The sequence below is a fragment of the Pongo pygmaeus genome, chromosome 3, assembly GCF_028885625.2.
Source record: "Pongo pygmaeus isolate AG05252 chromosome 3, NHGRI_mPonPyg2-v2.0_pri, whole genome shotgun sequence".
NCBI classification, from domain to species: Eukaryota; Metazoa; Chordata; class Mammalia; order Primates; family Hominidae; genus Pongo; species Pongo pygmaeus.
In genome coordinates, this window is record NC_072376.2 from 178,145,957 (window position 1) to 178,162,624 (window position 16,668).

The following is a 16,668-nucleotide window of genomic DNA, read 5'->3' on the forward strand; positions in this document are numbered from 1 at the left end:
CCGAGACCGCACCAGGCCCTGTCTCAAAAGAAAAAGAAAAAAAAAGTTGCTCATAGGAATGAAAAATCTGAAAAGATGGCCATTGTGATTTAAATGACCCGCTGAAGCCATCAGGGCCCCCACCACGGAGGGAGCCGCCCCAGGCTCTCCTCAGAATCTTCTCACTCTCCCTGCACCCTGGGGCATTGAGCATGCTCAGGCCTTTCCCGCCCACTTCCGGTGGAGCAGCCAACCACCGCGCGGGTCAATTGTGTGCCTAAAACTCGAAAACCAAGGCGCCCAGGGTTGTGTGAGGGTTTCCGCTCTGCGCCCCGTGGGGTTCCATGGGTCTTGCACAGCATCAATCCTGCGCCGCCGGTCCAACTGCTCCAGGTAAGCTGGGAGGGCCGCAGGAAAGGCGCAGCAGGGCCTGGCGGGAGGCTTACTTAACTGGGCAGGGGCTTCCTGAGTATCAGCTGTGCCCAAACCTCGGGGTCGCGACCTGTCCACGACTGATCCACGACTATGGATCCTTTTTTTTTTGTTTTTGAGACGGAGTCTCGCTCTGTCACCCAGGCTGGAGTGCAGTGACGCAATCTCGGCTCACTGCAACCTCCGCCTCCCGGATTCAAGCGATTCTCCCGTCTCAGCCTCCTGAGTAGCTGGGATTACAGGCGCTCGCCACCACACCCAACTAATTTTTGTATTTTTAGTAGAGACGAGGTTTCTCCATGTTGCCCAGGCTGGTGCCGAACTTCCGACCTCAGGTAGTCCGCCCGCCTCGGCCTTCCAAAGTGCTGGGATTACAGGCGTGAGCCACCGTGTTCGGCCGGGTTCAGTTTTAGCCGCGGAGGCGGTGGGACCCCGACGATTGAACTTTAAAGAAGATTCTGATCTGAACACCAGTTTGGGAAGTGGCCACGTGATCTCCAAAAATTATGGTGGGAGCGTTAAGGAAGGATCTCCCACCCTACAGCGCCAGCACTTCTCTGGCGGATTTCGTCTCCTTCCGTCCTCACAAGGATCTGGCTGTTAGGAAACTGCTACGGATGAGAAAGTTTAGGCTCACTTACGTTTCGTATCATCTAAAGTAATAGAGGTTGAATCTTGAGATCTGGGAATCTCTCACAGGTTTGATTTATATTCATTGAGCCCACACTACGGACCAGCACAAGAATCAGAGTAGGAGCCAGGCGCGGTGGCTCACACCTGTAACCCCAACATGAGGAGGCCGATGTGGGAGGATCGCTTGAACCCAGGAGTTCTAGCTCACGCTCGTGCCTGGGCAACATAGTGAGACCCCTGTCTCTACAAAAAAAAAAAAAAAAAATCTGGGCATGGTGGGGCGTGCCTGTGGTCCCAGCTACTCGGGAGGCTGAGGTGCGAGGATCGCTTGAGCCTGGAGGCAGAGGTTGCAGTGAATGGAGATCGCACCACTGCACTCCAGCCTTGGCGACAGAGTGAGATCCTGTCTCAAAAAGTAAAATAAATAAGGTAATAGAGGTTGACTTTTTCTTTTTTAATGTGACAAGATCTCAAGCAGTAGAGGTTGAATTTTGAGAGTAGGGAATCTGCCACAGGTTTGATTTATTAGCCTAATAATTATTGAACACACACCGTACACCAGCATAAGAATCAGAGTTGGTAATTCAGTTTTGAGGAAAATAAGGAAGAATTCAGACCGTGAACTGTACTCTCCAGTGTCCTTAACCAAAGGTTGACAAAAATAAATGTAAAAATCTCAACTATAATCTGCAGTATGATAGATATGTGGGGCCAGGAAAAGAGTAATGTCCAGATGGTGGTGAGTCTTGTAATACTTAAGAGTAAGAAAAGCCATTCCATTGGAAATCGAAGGTTATAGGATTAGATTTGTGTTTGGAAACTATAGAGTTATGGAATTGATTGAGGGGATAGAGCATGTCAAAAATAAAGCCAGACACTGGGTAGTCATAAGGACAGATTTTAATCAGTACTGTACTATTGCAATAGGGAGAATTCAGCATGAACAGAACTCAACTGTGATTTGTACAGAGGTGACCAAGTGCTTCAAAGGGGAACTGGGGAATGAAGGTAGTGAGTAGGGGCTCAGTAGAGTCAGAGAAGTGAAAAATTACAGAAAGTGGGAAAGGGGTGGTTGGGTCATGTGAAACACACCCAGGTTTGCTCACTGGCACTTAAGGAAGTCAGGCCCCAACTCTCCCATAGATGCTGGGACGCAGGGGCCTTGTCTTCAGGTATCAGAAGATAGTTACTATAGTAGGCTAATGTTTATAGCTTGGACTGGGAAGAGTGGCTTACAATGAAAATGCTGTTCTTTAAACTTCATTGCCTGAGTCTAGAAGATGGGTTAGGGGAAGCTGGAGTGTGTGGGGAAGGACGGACCATTGAGTTTCAGGATCTATGCAGGAATGTTCCGTGCACCTTTTTATTTTAAATGAAATGCCTTTTTTTTTTTTTTTTTAAGACTGACTCTGTCGCCCAAGATGGAGTGCAGTGGCGTGATCTCGGCTCACTGCAACCTCCATCTGCTGGGTTCAAGCAATTCTCCTGCCCCAGCCTTTCTGAAGAGCTGGGACTACAAGCGCATGCCACTACACCTGGCTAATTTTTGTATTGTTAGTGGAGACGGGGTTTCACCATGTTGGTCAGGCTGGTCATGATCCACCCGCCTCAGCCTCCCAAAGTGCTGGGATTACAGGCATGAGCCACTGCGCCCATCCATGAAATACCCTTTTTTACAGCTATGTGGTTCTTTCTTATAATTTAAAAAATTCCAGTCATATTTTGCAATGTATTGGCTGTACAGCTTTGTTCAGAATGCTTAAAACTTCCTTTTCAAATTTACCCAGCCCCAAAGCATCCATTAAACATGATGTGTTAAAACAACGATTAGGAGCTTATGCAATGACATTGTTATTTACGAAAATGTTAAATTACATTATTATTTTATTTTAATTCCTTATTATTGAAAAATATTATAATTTTTAAGATGTAATAATACCTTACTGTCCCTTCAAAATTGGAATGTACATGACATTTTCCGCCCAACTACTGCTATGAGCAGTTAACACCTTTTCTAATTAGGAGCAGTGAGAGATACAGCAGCTTTTAGACCAAAATAGTACTATAATATATATACTACTACAACAGTTAATGACATAAATGTAGGCAGTTTGGCTAGATTTCTAAATGCTCCTTTCACTTGGAAATTTTATAAGATTTTTAAATAATACCGGTATTAGTATCCCCAAGACCACCCCTAGGTTTGGTGATTTGCTAAAATGACCACAGGACTCAGCATAGTATTATTTGAGGTTATAACTTAATTTTTTTGAGATATCTCGCTCTGTCATCCAGACTGGAGTATAATGGCACAATCATGACTCACTGAAGCCTTGAACTCCTGGGCTCAAGGAATCCTCTCACCCCAGCCTTCTGAGTGCTGGGACTATAGGCACATGCCACCATGCCTGGCTGATTTTTATAAAATTTTGTAGAGATGAGGTCTTGCTCTGTTGCCCAGACTGGTCTTGAATGACTGGCCTCAATTGATCCTCTTGCCTCAGCCTCCCAAAGTGCTGGGATTACAGATGCGAACCACCGTGCCTGGCCAACAATTATGGTTTATTATAGTGAAAGGATACAAAGCAAAATCAGCAAAGGAAAACAGTGTGTGGGATGAAGTCTGGATGAAACCAAGCATAAGCTTCCAAAAGTCCTCTCTACGTGATGTCACACAGGACCTGCTTAATTTCTCTGGAAACAAAGTGATAAAAATGAGTGAACTGTTATATACCAAGGATGCTCATTGAAGATTTGTCTTTCCAGAATTTTTATTGAGAAGAGATCATGCAGGCTCCTCTACCTAGCTTATATCAAAATTCTAGTTTCTCAGAAGGAAAGCAGCTATTCATCATAAACCTCATTGTTTGTATAAACACTGTAGGTGTAGTAAGCCACTCTTTTTTCTTTTTTTTTTTTTAGACAGGTTGCAGTGAGCCGAGACTGCACCATTGCGCTCCAGCCTGGGCAACAGGAGCAAAACTCTGTCTCAAAACAAAACAAAACAAAACGAATAGTGTGCTTAGTGATTTAGTATCACACCAGTAGTCACACCAGTTAGTATTAGGACTTTGGATACGCCTATCAAATCATTATACTTTTTTTGTTTTGTTTTGTTTTGTTTTTGCTAAGTCTCGCTCTGTTGCCAGGCTGGAGTGCAGTGGCGGGATCTTGGCTCACTGCAACCTCTGCCTCCCAGGCTCAAGCAATTCTCCTGCCTCAGTCTCCTGAGTAGCTGGGACTACAGGCGCGTGCCACCATACCCAGCTAGTTTTTATATTTTTTAGTAGAGATGGGGTTTCACCATGTTGGCCAGGATGGTCTCCATCTCTTGACCTTGTGATCTGCCTGCCTTGACCTCACAAAGTGCTGGGATTACAGGCATGAGCCACCGCCTCCTGGGCTCAAGCAGTTTTCCTGCCTCAGCCTCCGAAGTAGCTGGGATTACAGGCACCTGCCACTATGCCTGGCTAATTTTTTGTATTTTTAGTAGAGATGGGGTTTCACCATGTCGGCCAGGCTGGTCTCAAACTCCTGACCTCAGGTGATCCACCCACCTCGGCCTCCCAAAGTGATGGGATTACAGGCGTGAGCCACCACACCCGGCCAAATCATTACACATTTAAATTCCATGTTTGTAATTGAAGATAATAACTAAACTTTCAGGGTTTGGGATTTTATCTTACTTGCAAGCTATTAAGTTATCCTGTTAATATTTAATGGATACTTTCAGAAGACATAACACTCTTGGATTGGAGACAAAGAACTGCATTACTCCTGGCACAGCTGGCAGCATGAGCATCATGCTGGTGTTGGTTCCCCACACCTCCCAAGTCCCACAGAGGTGGTGCAGAGGGACCATGGTAGATGTCATACACAATGTAGGTTTGCATCATAGCCAGTGAAACCCAAGCTTGGGAATCTATTTTTTTAGCAAACTGTTCTTTGTCCCAAATTGACACTTTACATCTTCTTTCAAGGATGCTTCCTGCAAACACAACCATGAGAAATATCCTAGATAGAGTGGTCATAGTGGAATTTTTGGCCTATCCAGGAGACCAGAGAGGTACACTCAGGGCCTATGACAGATCTCCTGTGTTGTTGTGAGGGTTTAATTAAGGAGATCGATTATTGTGTGGAAAGCACTGTTCCTGACACATAGTAAACCTTACCAGAGAAGGAGACTTTTGAGCTGTTTCCAAACATCATGAGAGATCACTCTTGGGGAAAAGGTGAGGAAAGGATCCTCTAGGTAAAGGAAATAGTGTTTGCAAAGATGAGACATTTACACAGAATGGTTAAACAAATTCTGAACCCTACTAGATCAGAGGAAGATACAGCTGTGAGTCAGCGTATGTTAGAGAGTGCACTTTCACCAGTCCATTTCTACCATCCACACACTGACCTAGCACAGCTATTTAAGAGCACTCACATGGATGACAGTGGCCAGAAGATCTAGTAAGTAATTCGGAGTCAAAAGGAAAAGGAATGAATTTACCTATAGACTGGGATTACTTGCAAGTGTATCTAGGAAGGCAGGACAAGTTCAGCCCAACTTGCTTTTCACAGTTCCTTCAGGACCCTAAGCCTCATGTAGCTGTGTGTGCTACTGAAGTGTGTTGGATTGAAATGGGTGAGGAATACATGTTAAAATGTGTGACAACTACATATAACCTGTTTCGTTAATTCTTTCGTTCTTTTTTTTGAGACATACTCTGTCACCCAGGCTGGAGTGCAGTGCTCTGATCTCAGCTCATTGCAACCTCACCTCTTAGATTCAAGTGATTCTCCCACCTCAGTCTTCCAAGTAGCTGGGACTACAGACAAGCACCACCATGCCCGATAATTTTTTGTATTTTTAGTAGAGATGGGGTTTCACCATGTTGGCCAGGATGGTTTCCATCTCTTGACCTCATGATCTGCCTGCCTTGGCCTCCCAAAGTGCTGGGATTACAGGTGTGAGCCAATGTGCCTAGCTCCTGTTTCATTAAATCTAAGATGAATGATTCTGTTCATACTAGAATAATTCTGAAATGGGCTGAGTGCAGTGGGGCTCTCTTTTAATTTTGAACAGTTTCCCAACCTAAATTTTATCTTTTATAACATTGACATTATTCTCTATTTGTATTATTTTTGGATTTTATTCATTCATGTATCCACTTGTTCATGATTCCCTTTCTTGAAGATCTTTACTGATTTTCTACTACCTCCCTATGAATAAGGTAGACTAAGTACCTACTTCCAGTCTATCTCATTCACCAGCTAAGGCCAAAAGAGAAACAAATACCTGAAGAAAAGGATCTCAGATTATGATTGAGTTCTATGAAAGTAAAGAGATGGGATAGTAAGAGACTAGAGGGTGGGGTGGGAGGCAGTCAGATTGATGAGCAGCAGATAGGATTTGTGAGGTGACCCAAAGGAAAAGAGAGGTGTTTATAAAGATCATTACCCCTTCACCAGTAAATATTTAAGCATGTATTTCCTAAGAATGAGGACATTTTCTTTTGCAGCTATGGTGCAGTTAGGAAATTCAGGAAGCTTAACTTTGATGTATTACTAATATCTAATAAATAGTACATACTCCATTTTTTCACTTTGTCCTATACTATCTACTTTATTGCAACTTTTTTTTCCCAGTCTAGAATCCAAGCTAAGAGAATGAATTACTTTTTTTTTTTTTCTCTCTCATATATAAGGAAACAGGCTGGGCATAGTGGCTCACACCTATAATCCCAGCACTTTGGGAGGCCAAGGTGGGAGGATCGTTCAAAACCACCCTGGCCAACACAGACCCCCCATCTCTACAAAATATTTTAAAAATTAGCTGGGCCTGGTGGCACAAGCCTGTGGTCGTGGTTACTCTGCAGGCTGAGGCTGCAGGGAACCATGGTCATACCACTGCACTCTAGCTTGGGTAACACAGAAAGACCCTGTCTCAAAAAAAAAAAAAAAAGCCTGCTTTTTTTCCCCAGCACTGTTGTCATTTGTGCTGTTGAGAACCATTTTTGTGTTGAATCTTGTATGATTTGGATTTCTTCATTGTTATATACATACATACATTTTTATATATAGTTTTATATTTATAGGCCAGGTGCGGTGGCTCACACCTGTAATTCCAGCACTCTGGGGAGGCTGAGGAGGGCAGATCACATGAGGTCAGGAGTTTGAGGCCAGCATGAAACCCCGTCTCTACCAAAACTACAAAAATTAGCCAGGCGTGGTGGTGGGTGCCTTAATCCCAGCTCCTTGGGAGGCTGAGGCTGGAGAACCACTTGAACCTGGCAGGCAGAGGTTGCAGTGAGCCAAGATTGTGCCATTGCACTCCAGCCTGGGTGGCAGTGAAGCTCCATCTCAAAAAATAATAGCAATTGTATGTTATATATAATAGAATTTTATATACAATACACAATTGCATATAATAGAATTTTATGTATTTTAGATATATATATTCTGCAAAAGTTCTCCATAGATGGTAATGCTTTGCTCCCCATTGCAGGTCATCAGTTTGCCCCATCATTGGTTAAGGTGGTATTCTCTACATTATAAAGGTACTTATTTTTCTCTTTGTAATTAAAATATAAGCCTAGAGTAAAATTTTGAGAATGTGAATATCATTCCCCCATAAAATTTTACCCAGTAGTTTTTACAGTTAGTGATGATTCTTGCCTGAACCAGTTATTATATTGTAATTCCAAATCCAGGAGATTTTGAAATTAAAAATCTTTTCTCATCCACAGGAATGACCGCTGTATTATAACCTGTGGCTAGTTTATTGAAGAAGAAAATCATTACACTTAGATTCTGACGGGCTCATCCATAATAGAGCTGTAAGCTTTGAATTATTATCCTCCAAGCTAAGGAGCAGGGGACTAAACAAGACTTCAGTGGGTGCCATCAGCATGCCAGGCTAGTGAAACCTAAACCTGATCAATCTACAAGGTCTGGGAGGGGTATCCACTTCTCACTGGGTTGGCACTCTACGGAGGCAGGACTGATCAAAGGGAGGTTACCTTACGCACTACCTTTGTTCGCAGCTTGATGGAGTTTGTGACAGCCCTGGTGAACCTCCAAGAGGAGTCTAGCTGTCCCATTTGTCTGGAGTACTTGAAAGACCCCGTGACCATCAACTGTGGGCACAACTTCTGTCGCTCCTGCCTCAATGTATCCTGGAAGGATCTAGATGATACCTTTCCCTGTCCTGTCTGCCGTTTTTGCTTTCCATACAAGAGCTTCAGGAGAAACCCCCAGCTCCGTAATTTGACTGAAATTGCTAAACAACTCCAGATTAGGAGGAGCAAGAGAAAGAGGCAGAAAGACAATGCCATGTGTGAAAAACACAATCAGTTTCTGACCCTCTTCTGTGTGAAGGATCTAGAGATCTTATGTACACAGTGCAGTTTCTCCACTAAACACCAGAAGCACTACATTTGCCCTATTAAGAAAGCTGCCTCTTATCACAGAGAAATTCTAGAAGGTAGCCTTGAGCCCTTGAAGAATAATATAGAACGAGTTGAAAAAGTGATAATTCTGCAAGGCAGCAAATCAGTGGAGCTGAAAAAGAAGGTAGAATATAAGAGGGAAGAAATAAATTCTGAGTTTGAGCAAATTAGATTGTTTTTACAGAATGAACAAGAGATGATTCTTAGGCAGATACAAGATGAAGAGATGAACATTTTAGCAAAACTAAATGAAAACCTTGTAGAACTTTCAGATTACGTTTCCACGTTAAAACATCTACTGAGGGAGGTAGAGGGCAAGTCTGTGCAGCCAAACCTGGAATTACTGACACATGTTAAGAGTGTGCACCACAAGCATCAAAACCTAAAATGCCCTGAACTCTTTTCATTTAAATTAACAAAATATGGTTTCAGTCTTCCTCCTCAATATTCTGGCTTGGACAGAATTATCAAGCCATTTCAAGTAGATGTGATTCTAGATCTTGACACGGCACATCCTCAACTTATTGTCTCTGAGGATAGAAAAGCTGTGCGATATGAAAGAAAAAAACCAAACATTTGTTATGACCCAAGGAGATTTTATGTCTGCCCTGCTGTCTTAGGCTCTCAGAGATTTAGTTCTGGCCGACATTACTGGGAAGTAGAAGTGGGAAACAAACCTAAATGGATATTGGGTGTGTGTCAAGACCATCTTCTTAGGAACTGGCAGGATCAGCCATCAGTTCTGGGCGGATTCTGGGCAATTGGGCGATACATGAAGAGTGGTTATGTTGCATCAGGTCCTAAGACAACCCAGCTTCTGCCAGTAGTAAAACCCAGTAAGATTGGTATTTTTCTGGACTATGAATTGGGTGATCTTTCCTTTTATAATATGAATGATAGGTCTGTTCTCTATACTTTTAATGATACTTTCACAGAAGCCGTTTGGCCTTATTTCTATACTGGAACAGATTCTGAACCTCTTAAAATCTGCTCAGTATCAGATTCTGAAAGCTAAGGAACTGGTAAATGAGTCTGTTTCAGTTTTTGTAGGTAACTTAGCCAGTAAATTTAATCTCATTTCTGGAATCTTTAAGTTTTACCACTGAAAACCAGAGTCAATTTTTCTCCTAAATTTTTGGCAACTATAACAAGATGTTCATAATGCCACTTTCATATATTCCATGAATATCAGTTGTCAAGTGCTTTGATTTCTAAGATAAAATATTTTAGAATTATATTACTTAATGTGTCCAATAAAATGTTTTCAAATTGCCTATAATTTTTTGTTTTTAGTTAAGCCAATTATTTAAAGTTGCATACATTATTTGAATATCATGCTTGCCACATACCTTTCTTTTTAGTGGATTCTTCTGTTTACCTCCATATTTCTCATAATTTGTTTCTGTTCTTTCGTGTGTGTCAGTTAAAACAATTGACTTATTTTTGTGGGTAATGAGGATTTCACTTTGTTTAAATCCTTTCCCCACATATACTTACCTATGCACAATCCATAAATAATCTCTAACAGCAATTTTTTTCTTTCTGTATATCACCTGCCAATCTAGACCAACTACACTAGGCCAGTACACTTGCATTCACTACCGTTCTAGGAATTGACCTCTGCTCTTGGATTCTTTCTTGGTTTAAGCCTCTGTTTTCCTCTTTATCTTTTCATTTTGGGGTGCCATCAACCCAAATGTTGCAGGGTTGTAAAGTTTGGCAGACTACTAGTTTGCAAATGACCTTGCTCATATTTAGGTGACAGTTAAAGAGAATATTTGGGATCATTTTAATTTTTAAAACTTGATGGTTTTGACAAGTCTGATATCAGTCTGATTCTTGATGCTGTTTTTCATAATCAAAGGATTATGATCTTTTATAGCCCTAGTGTTTGAACTTTGTTTATTTTACTGAGTAATCAAAGTTTAGTTTAGTATCCCTTATCCAAAATGCTTGGAACCAGAAGTGTTTCAGCTTTCTGATTTTGGGGAGGACTTTGGAATATCTGCTTATGCACAATGAGATATCTTGGGGATGGGACCCAATTTGAAACAAAAAATTCATTTTATACACATAGCTTGCAGGTAATTATTTTAATAATATGCATGAAACAAAGTTTGTGTACATGGAACCCTCAGAAAGCAAAGGTGTCGGGTGTGGAATTTTCCACTTGGGTGTCATGGCAGCACTCAATGTTTCAGATTATGGAGCATTTTGGATTTTATGTTTTTTGATTAGGGATGCTCAATGTCTGCCTTCAATTTGGAATTGTATTAGATGAGCAAAACAAAGGTTTCCATCCTTAAGCAGCATACTTCCTGGAGGGAAGAAAGGAAACAATAAAATAATAAACACAAAGAATTGCTATAGTGTGTTAGATGCTGATCAGATACTGTGGTGACAGGGAAAAGTAGGTCAATGTTGCCTGTATGAGAGTGCTGTGCATGAGGGAGAGTTAGCTACGTGAAGTGGGTGGTCAGGGTAGGTGTCTTGGAGAATGTGTAATCAGAGCAAACATTTGAGTTGAGGGAGTAGGCTTGGAAATAGCATCCTCATCAAATTTTATTTCAGAGTGAATGGCTTGAGAAAGTATGGGGAAGGGACTGTCAAGCTGTAATAGCAAGGAAGCCAGTGACAAGTAGTGAGTGAAGAAGAATACTGGAGTAAGGTCAGAGAGGAAGTATATTTCCTCTAATTTGATCTTGGGGTTTCTCCAGAGAGTGGCTATACACTCCAGCCCTGCCCTACCTCAACTCCAGGGGATTTGGTAGTGGATATTTACAGGGTGCCTTTGATGGGATATTTCTTTATCCTGGTGGATGGCCTAATGCCTAAGTGTCCAATCTGTGACCAGGAGTCCCTCTCATAGGAAACTTGTTTATACTGGCAAACACCCTTGTGGCTCTTGTCGGACCTATTTCCAGCTTATTCATGCCAAGACAGCCCCTCTGTAGGAGAGCCCTGACCAGGAGAAAAGTTAAGTCCATGTGTTGGTAGAGTTTGACACAGAGGAGGCAACGCAACAAAAACACATTAAATAACAGAAACAGTTTTATTACAGGTCCATGAGAGAAGATGGTACTGTTGAGGGCTGATGAGAAGGCTGCAGGGACAGTGCTGCTCACCTAGCAGTTGAGGAGCCAGAGAGAGAGACCAATGGGCCAAGGCCTTTATTGGGGTCCAGTGCATTTCCCAAGGGGCATTCTAGTTGGTGGATTTGGGGTAAGCAGGCATGAGTTTTGTGGGGTCACACTGTATGAGAGGTAGTCCTTGCAGCAAATGTATACAATCCCTGGGGGGTGTGCAGGTCAGTGGAGTGAGTCAAGTAGGTTTTATCTACATGTCCCATTAGGGAGGTGGTCACCAGGAGGCTGTCGTGTCATATAAGGAAGATACCTGGATCAAATATACTGAGGAAGAGAAGTAGAAAACCGGTAACAGTATTAAGGGCAACCAAGCCCTGCTTCTGGTATGAGAAAGTTAAACCCTTATTAAAAATGGATGTTTACAGCTCAGGAAGGCAAAAAATTAAAAAAAAAATGCTGAAGGCTGGACACAGAGGCTCACACCTGTAATCCCAGCACTATGGGAGGTCACTTTGCCCAGGAATTTGAGACTAACCTGAACAACATAGTGGGATGCTACCTCTACAAAAAATTTTAAAAATTAGCCAGGCATGGTGGTGAGTACCTGTCGTCCCAGCTACTTGGGAGGCTGAGGCAGGAGGATCACTTGAGCCCAGGAGGCCGAGGCTGCAGTGAACTATAATTGCTCCACTGCACTCCAGCCTGGGTGACAGAGCGAAACCCTGTCTCAAAAAAGAAAAAAGGAAAGAAATCATAGGAAAAATATATTTACTATTCATTAAGTGGAAGTAGATCATAAAGGTCTTCATCCTCATCATGTTCACGTTGAGTAGGCTGAGGAAGAAAAAGAGACGTTGGTCTCAGGTAGCAGACGCAGAATAAAATCTGTATAAGTGGATCTGCTCAGCTTGTACCCATGTTGTTCAAGAGTCAACTATACACTACATCATCTATGAATTATTCTTGTTGCGGTGGCTCACGCCTGTAATCCCAGCACTTTAGGAGGCTGAGGCGGGTGGATCACGAGGTCAGGAGATTGAGACCATCCTGGCTAACACGGTGAAACCCCGTCTCTACTAAAAAAATACAAAAAAAAAATTAGCCGGGCGTGGTGGCAGGCGCCTGTAGTCCCAGCTACTCAGGAGGCTGAGGCGGGAGAATGGCATGAACCTGGGAGGTGGAGCTTACAGTGAGCTGAGATCTTGCCACTGCACTCCAGCCTGGGCGACAGAGCAAGACTCTGTCTCAAAAAAAAAAAAAAAAAAAAAAAAAAAAAAAAGGTTGAATCTGAATTTAGCAAGCCTTTATAACTAGCTCTCAGTTTACAGAAAATATGGGGGTCAAGGAATAAGTTAAGTGACACAGGAAATGACACATAAATGTGTGAAATAATATAGGACAGTTACCTACTCTCCTCAACAAGGCAATGATATTTTTTTAGTTGAAACCGATAAAATTTCTAAATGTAAAACATAAAATTTCTTTCAATCCAGGTTTGAACAAACCAACTTTAAAAAGACATTTTATTTTATTTTATTTTATTTTATTTTATTTTATTTTGAGATGGAGTCTTGCTCTGTCACCTAGGCTGGAGTGCAATGGCACAATCTAGGCTCACTGCAACCTCTGCCTCCCAGGCTCAAGCGATTCTCCTGCCTCAGCCTCCCAAGTAGCTGGGATTACAGGCACGTGCCACCATGCCCAGCTAATTTTTATATTTTTAGTAGAGATGGGGTTTCACCATGTTGCCCAGGCTGGTCTTGAACTCCTGACCTCAGGTGATCCACCCAACTCAGCCTCCCAAAGTGCTGGGATTACAGGTGTAAGCCACGGTGCCCGGCCAAAAAGACATTTTATAAGGCACTTGAGGAATTTTCAATACATATTAAGTATAAAATGATACCAAGGAGGAAGCATTGCTTATTTTGTTAAATATAATAAAGGTTATTTAAGATTATACCCATATTTGTTGGAGTGGGTACTTCCCCCCATTGACAGCAATTAAAGGGAGGAGAAAACAGGAATTAGTGAAATCCTGATGAATGTTGAATGCTGATTGATGGAAATATGGGATTTTTAAATTATGTATTTATTTATTTTTATTTTATTTATTTCTTTATTTTGAGATGGAGTCTCACTCTGTTGCCCAGGCTGGAGTGCAGTGGCACGATCTCGGCTCACCACAACCTCCACCTCCCATGTTCAAGTGATTCTCTTGCCTCAGCCTCCAGAGTAGCTGGGATTACAGACATCGGCCACCATGCCCGGCTAATTTTGTATTTTTAGTAGAGACGGGGTTTCTCCATGTTAGTCAGGCTGGTCTCGAACTCCCAATCTTAGGTGATCTGCCCACCTCAGCCTCCCAAAATGTTGGGATTACAGGCATGAGCCACCAGGCCTGGAGACATTTCTACTAGTACCTTACCAATGAGGTAAGGTATCTCCATGATTACCTCCAGTATCTCCATGATTACCTTCATCTACCCCCAAGAGATTGGGCCTGCCACTCTACGCCTCAGCCGTCCAGAGACTGACAGGCCTCGGGCTAAAGATCTGCAGGGTGAGCGACCTGCAAGACTCACAAGAGGGGAAGCCTACAGAGATACCTACCGACAGAGTGCTGTGCCCCCTGGTGCCAACAAGAAAGCTGAGGCTGGGGCTGGGTCAGCAACCGAATTCCAGTTTAGAGGCGGATTTGGTCGTGGACGTGGTCAGCCACTTCAGTAAAATTGGAGAAGATTATTTCACACTGAATAAACTTACAGCCAAAAAAAAAAAAAGGAGATATTGTCATTTGTGACAACATGGGTGGACCTGGAGGACATTATGCTGAATGAAATAAGCCAGACACAGAAATAAAACTATGGTGGCTGGGCGTGGTGCCTCACGCCTGTAATCCCTGCACTTGGGGAGGCTGAGGAGGGTGGATCACGAGGTCAAGAGATCGAGACCATCCTGGCCAACATGGTAAAACCCCATCTCTACTAAAAATACAAAAATTAGCCAGGCGTGGTGGTGTGCGCCTGTAGTCCCAGCTACTCGGGAGACTGAGGTAGGAGAATCGCTAGAACCTGGGAGGCAGAGGTTGCAGTGAGCCGAGACCACACCACTGCACTTCAGCCTGGGTGACAGAGCGAGACTCCATCTCAAAAGCAAAACAAAAAATAAATAAATAAAACTATGGTGTGATCTCACATATATGTGAAATCTAAAAAAACTGAATACATAGAAGCAGGGAGAATGGTGGTCACTAGGGGCTGGGAGGCGGGAGAGTGGGGAGATGTTGGTAAAACGGCACAAAGTTACCGTTATACATGCTGTACAAATCTAGTCTCCTTCACCCAGATGATCACTACTTAGACCAAGCTTGTCCAACCCGCAATCCACAGGCTGCATGCATCCCAAAACAGCTTTGCGTGCAGCCCAACATAAATTCGTAAACTTTCTTAAAACATGAGATTTTTTGCATTCATTTATTTATTTATTTTTCGAGAAAGAGTCTAGCTCACCCAGGCTGGAGTTCAGTGGCGCGGTCTCGGCTCACTGCAACCTCCGCATCCTCTGCGTCTCGGCTTACTGCAACCTCCGCCTCCCGGGTTCAAGCAATTCTCCTACCTCAGCCTCCTGAGTGGCTGGGATTACAGGCATGCTGCCACCACACCCGGCTAATTTTTGTATTTTTAGTAGAGACAGGGTTTCACCATGTTGGTCAGGGTGGTCTCGAACTCATGACCTTGTGATCTGCCTGCCTCAGCCTCCCAAAGTGCTGGGATTACAGGCTTGAGCCACTGTGCCCGGCCCATTTTTGCATTTTTTTTTAAAGGTCATCAGCTGTTTGTTAGTGTTAATGTGTTTTATGTGTGGCCCAAGACAATTCTTCCAATGTGGTCCAGAGAAGCCAAAAGATTGGTTACCCCTGACTTAGATTGAGGCCTTAGCTTGATCTTAGCCATTTCCCCAGGAAGCCTTCACTGGTCGGGTCACACTAGAGGAGGTAAGCCTGTCGTCTGCTCCTGTAGTCCACTGTTCTGCGGCGTCAGAACACCCAGGACTGCTGGGTGCAACGGTTCATGCCTATAATCTCAACACTTTAGGAGGCCACAGGGAAATCGCTTGAGCCCAGGAGTTGGAGAGATCATCCTGGGCAACATAGTGAGACCCCTGCCTCTACAAAAACATGGAAAAAATTAGCCGGACATGGTGGCCCATGCCTGTAGTCTCGCTACTCGGGAGGCTGAGGTCGGGGGATCACTTGAGACTGGGATTTGGAAGAGGCTGCAATGAGCCCTAATTGTGCCACCGCATTCCAGCACGCAGGTGAGGCGATAGAGTGAGACCCTGTCTGAAAACAAACAAACAAAACAACAAAAAAACACTCAGGACACCTAGTAAAATGGCTCTTGCAGTGTCTGTCCTGTGACTAGATTTATAAATGCCCTCCTCAGTGAAAGCAGAGGCCGAAGCTATCCAACCGTTTGACCAAAGCCTTAGTTAGCACACTATCTTGTACTGTAATTGTTTATAAACAATTGAAACTAATTGAAATTGTAATTGTTTATAAACAATTGAAACATAGTATCTTGTAATTGTTTATAAACAATTGAAACTAATGAAAGGAATGCCACAAGACACAGCCCAGGGCACTGAAGAAAGTGCTGTGTTTTAAAGGAAAGATCTTTGACCCTGGAGGGGAAAACATACAAATAGGACGCTCAGAGGGAAAGGGAAGACTGGCTGCCTAGCTGGCCCTACTATTTCATTTTTGTAGGTGAGAAGATGGCATGTCTGGCCCCCTGCTGGCTCCCCTCCCCCAAAGGCCCCTCTTCCTATCAAGTTAACTACATTTTTTCCCTCCCACACTTAATGACCACCCATCCCTCCAGGCCCCATTTTCTCTTTTCCTCCCTCCCACACCCTGGGCACCTCAAATCACTCTACTTGGGCAGACTGGAGCTGTAAAATAAGCAAACTATTTGGATTCAAGTAGACGTTAACACGGGTTGGAATCTAGACTTACTGCTTACTTCCTACCGGTGTAAGCTGGTTGAGAGAAATCATTTAACTGACAAGGATTCAGGACACAAGGAAAACACCCATCA

General features: G+C 43.2%; 1 protein-coding gene across 2 annotated transcripts; it reads left to right on the forward strand.

Annotated features, from left to right (window-relative positions):
- The first annotated feature begins 252 nt into the window (after positions 1–252).
- Positions 253–9,762, forward strand: TRIM60 (tripartite motif containing 60). Of its 2 annotated transcripts, none has more exons than XM_054485614.1 (3): positions 253–372; positions 7,541–7,592; positions 8,079–9,762. In XM_054485614.1, exon 3 carries the CDS (start codon positions 8,083–8,085, stop codon positions 9,496–9,498), a length of 1,416 nt encoding a protein of 471 aa, XP_054341589.1. In that variant the 5' UTR covers positions 253–372; positions 7,541–7,592; positions 8,079–8,082; the 3' UTR covers positions 9,499–9,762. The 2 variants fall into 2 exon arrangements, 1 of the variants encoding a protein (XP_054341589.1); XR_008502168.1 differs by lacking the exon at positions 8,079–9,762 and adding an exon at positions 7,782–7,950 and having other exon boundaries at positions 267–372.
- Positions 9,763–16,668: the final 6,906 nt, after the last annotated feature.